Source organism: Adiantum capillus-veneris, chromosome 13, assembly GCF_014529385.1.
Source record: "Adiantum capillus-veneris isolate H3 chromosome 13, ASM1452938v2, whole genome shotgun sequence".
Classification (NCBI taxonomy): domain Eukaryota; kingdom Viridiplantae; phylum Streptophyta; class Polypodiopsida; order Polypodiales; family Pteridaceae; genus Adiantum; species Adiantum capillus-veneris.
Genome location: NC_140943.1, coordinates 131,671,279 through 131,672,869, shown reverse-complemented (window position 1 = coordinate 131,672,869; position 1,591 = coordinate 131,671,279). Strand labels below are relative to the sequence as shown.

Here is a 1,591-nt window from a genome sequence, read left to right as displayed (position 1 = left end):
GGGGAGCCATGGATAGGGTGAGCAACCTCTTTCGCACCAAGCCGTGGTGCCAATCCATGCCTTCAATGTAGGCGTACTCGCTTGCCACCTACGTGCACGTTTGTCAAATTTGTATGACCTTGCAGCCGATTGTGCGTCCCACCTAGAACGCCCCTTTGTTGCACTAGGGTTGCCATATGGCTAGGCCTTGAAGGCCCTTGTTGCACAAATTTGTGCTCGTGTGCTTGTACGAAATTTTGTGTCGTACGTGCAAAACCAAAATTCATGTTTATGTGGTGTTCTTTTGTAGACCCCGGTAGGTCCACCTTCCAAAAAATCACATATGACAAGCGCCCTCAAAAAGTAGTATTAAAATCCCTCTACACACACATTTCACCATGAATTAAATGACCCCTCTTTATTGATAAAACCTATCACTTTTTAGTTGGCCAAAAGGGGCCAACCAAGTGGTTAATGTGCATATGTTAAGCTGGTTTGATATGTAAAGTGTGGAATTCACCTTCCACCCCAACCAGGGCTCAACCCCCATGGAATTACAATAACTTGCACCCAAATTAAAGAGGATGTAGACACTCTTGTGTGCTCTATTGAAAATTTACAAGATACTGATTGAGAGAAACCTGTGTGTTCAAAATCCACAGCTCATGTCCTCTCCATTGTTGAGATGGAGAATGCATCCGGTGCTGCTACGTGGCTCGCAGCTTCTGAGCACACAACAGTTGATATATGCTGGGAGATGTGTGTCGCCCTCGGATTCGCAAGTTGCGTACGCAGTGTCATAGTAGACGTCGATACATGCCACATTGCCACAACCTGTCAAAGAATTGGATTTAGATTTTGCAAGCAGAATGAATTAGTTCATATGTATGAGAGTTGGGTACTACCGTGGCCTATCTGAGCTTGCAGCTTCCTTGAAGCTACATGCCTTCCAACTTGTCCTGGAAAAAGGCACAATCGGCAGTTTTGTGCGTGCGTGTGTGTGTGTGTGTGTGTGTGTGTGAGAGAGAGAGAGAGAGAGAGAGAGAGAGAGAGAGAGACCTTCGACGCAGAGAGTGACCGCCCCCAACACCATCAGAAATGCTGCTAAGCTCGCCATGTCTGTCGGTGAACAAGTCGCAGGTCGCTTACACCGAAGATGGGCTTGCGCTTTCGAGCTTTCGAATCTCGACTCTCGATCCAAATGATGTCCGCGTGCGACAAGTGGAGCGGCTAATGTCAGAACTTGGAAGTTAGAGCTTATCATTCTCCATCGACTCGATGCTCGAAATAATCTTTTTAATTAAACCTTCAAATAAATTCAGTATCTTTGATAAATTTTGTAGGTTTTCTTACATTCAAATCTATAATTTAGAGATAAATTCCAAAATTTGTAGGTGGTATACCATAAGTGACACTAGCAAGAGAAAGGATAGACTGGCCTCAAGACTAAGTGGCACTGGCACAGGAGGGTGGGATCTACGGCGGGGGCATTGTGGATTGTAGATCCCAGTGGCGGTGTCGAAAGTACCCGAGATTACTTTTGGCGCTCGTCGCTTTGCATGCATGTTTTAAGTAAATTAGGGCCCCCATGTTTCAAAACGCCGCATGGCGT

General features: G+C 45.8%; 1 protein-coding gene across 1 annotated transcript; it reads right to left on the bottom strand.

The window, feature by feature from the left end:
• Nucleotides 1-370: 370 nt before the first annotated feature.
• On the bottom strand, nt 371-1,258 carry LOC147444885 (uncharacterized). The gene is made up of 3 exons (XM_086527957.1): nt 1,039-1,258; nt 885-938; nt 371-813 (listed from the first exon to the last, which is right to left on the bottom strand). The coding sequence occupies exons 1-3, from the start codon at nt 1,241-1,243 to the stop codon at nt 629-631; spliced, it is 444 nt and encodes a 147-aa protein (XP_086384083.1). The 5' UTR covers nt 1,244-1,258; the 3' UTR covers nt 371-628.
• Between the last annotated feature and the right edge of the window lie 333 nt (nt 1,259-1,591).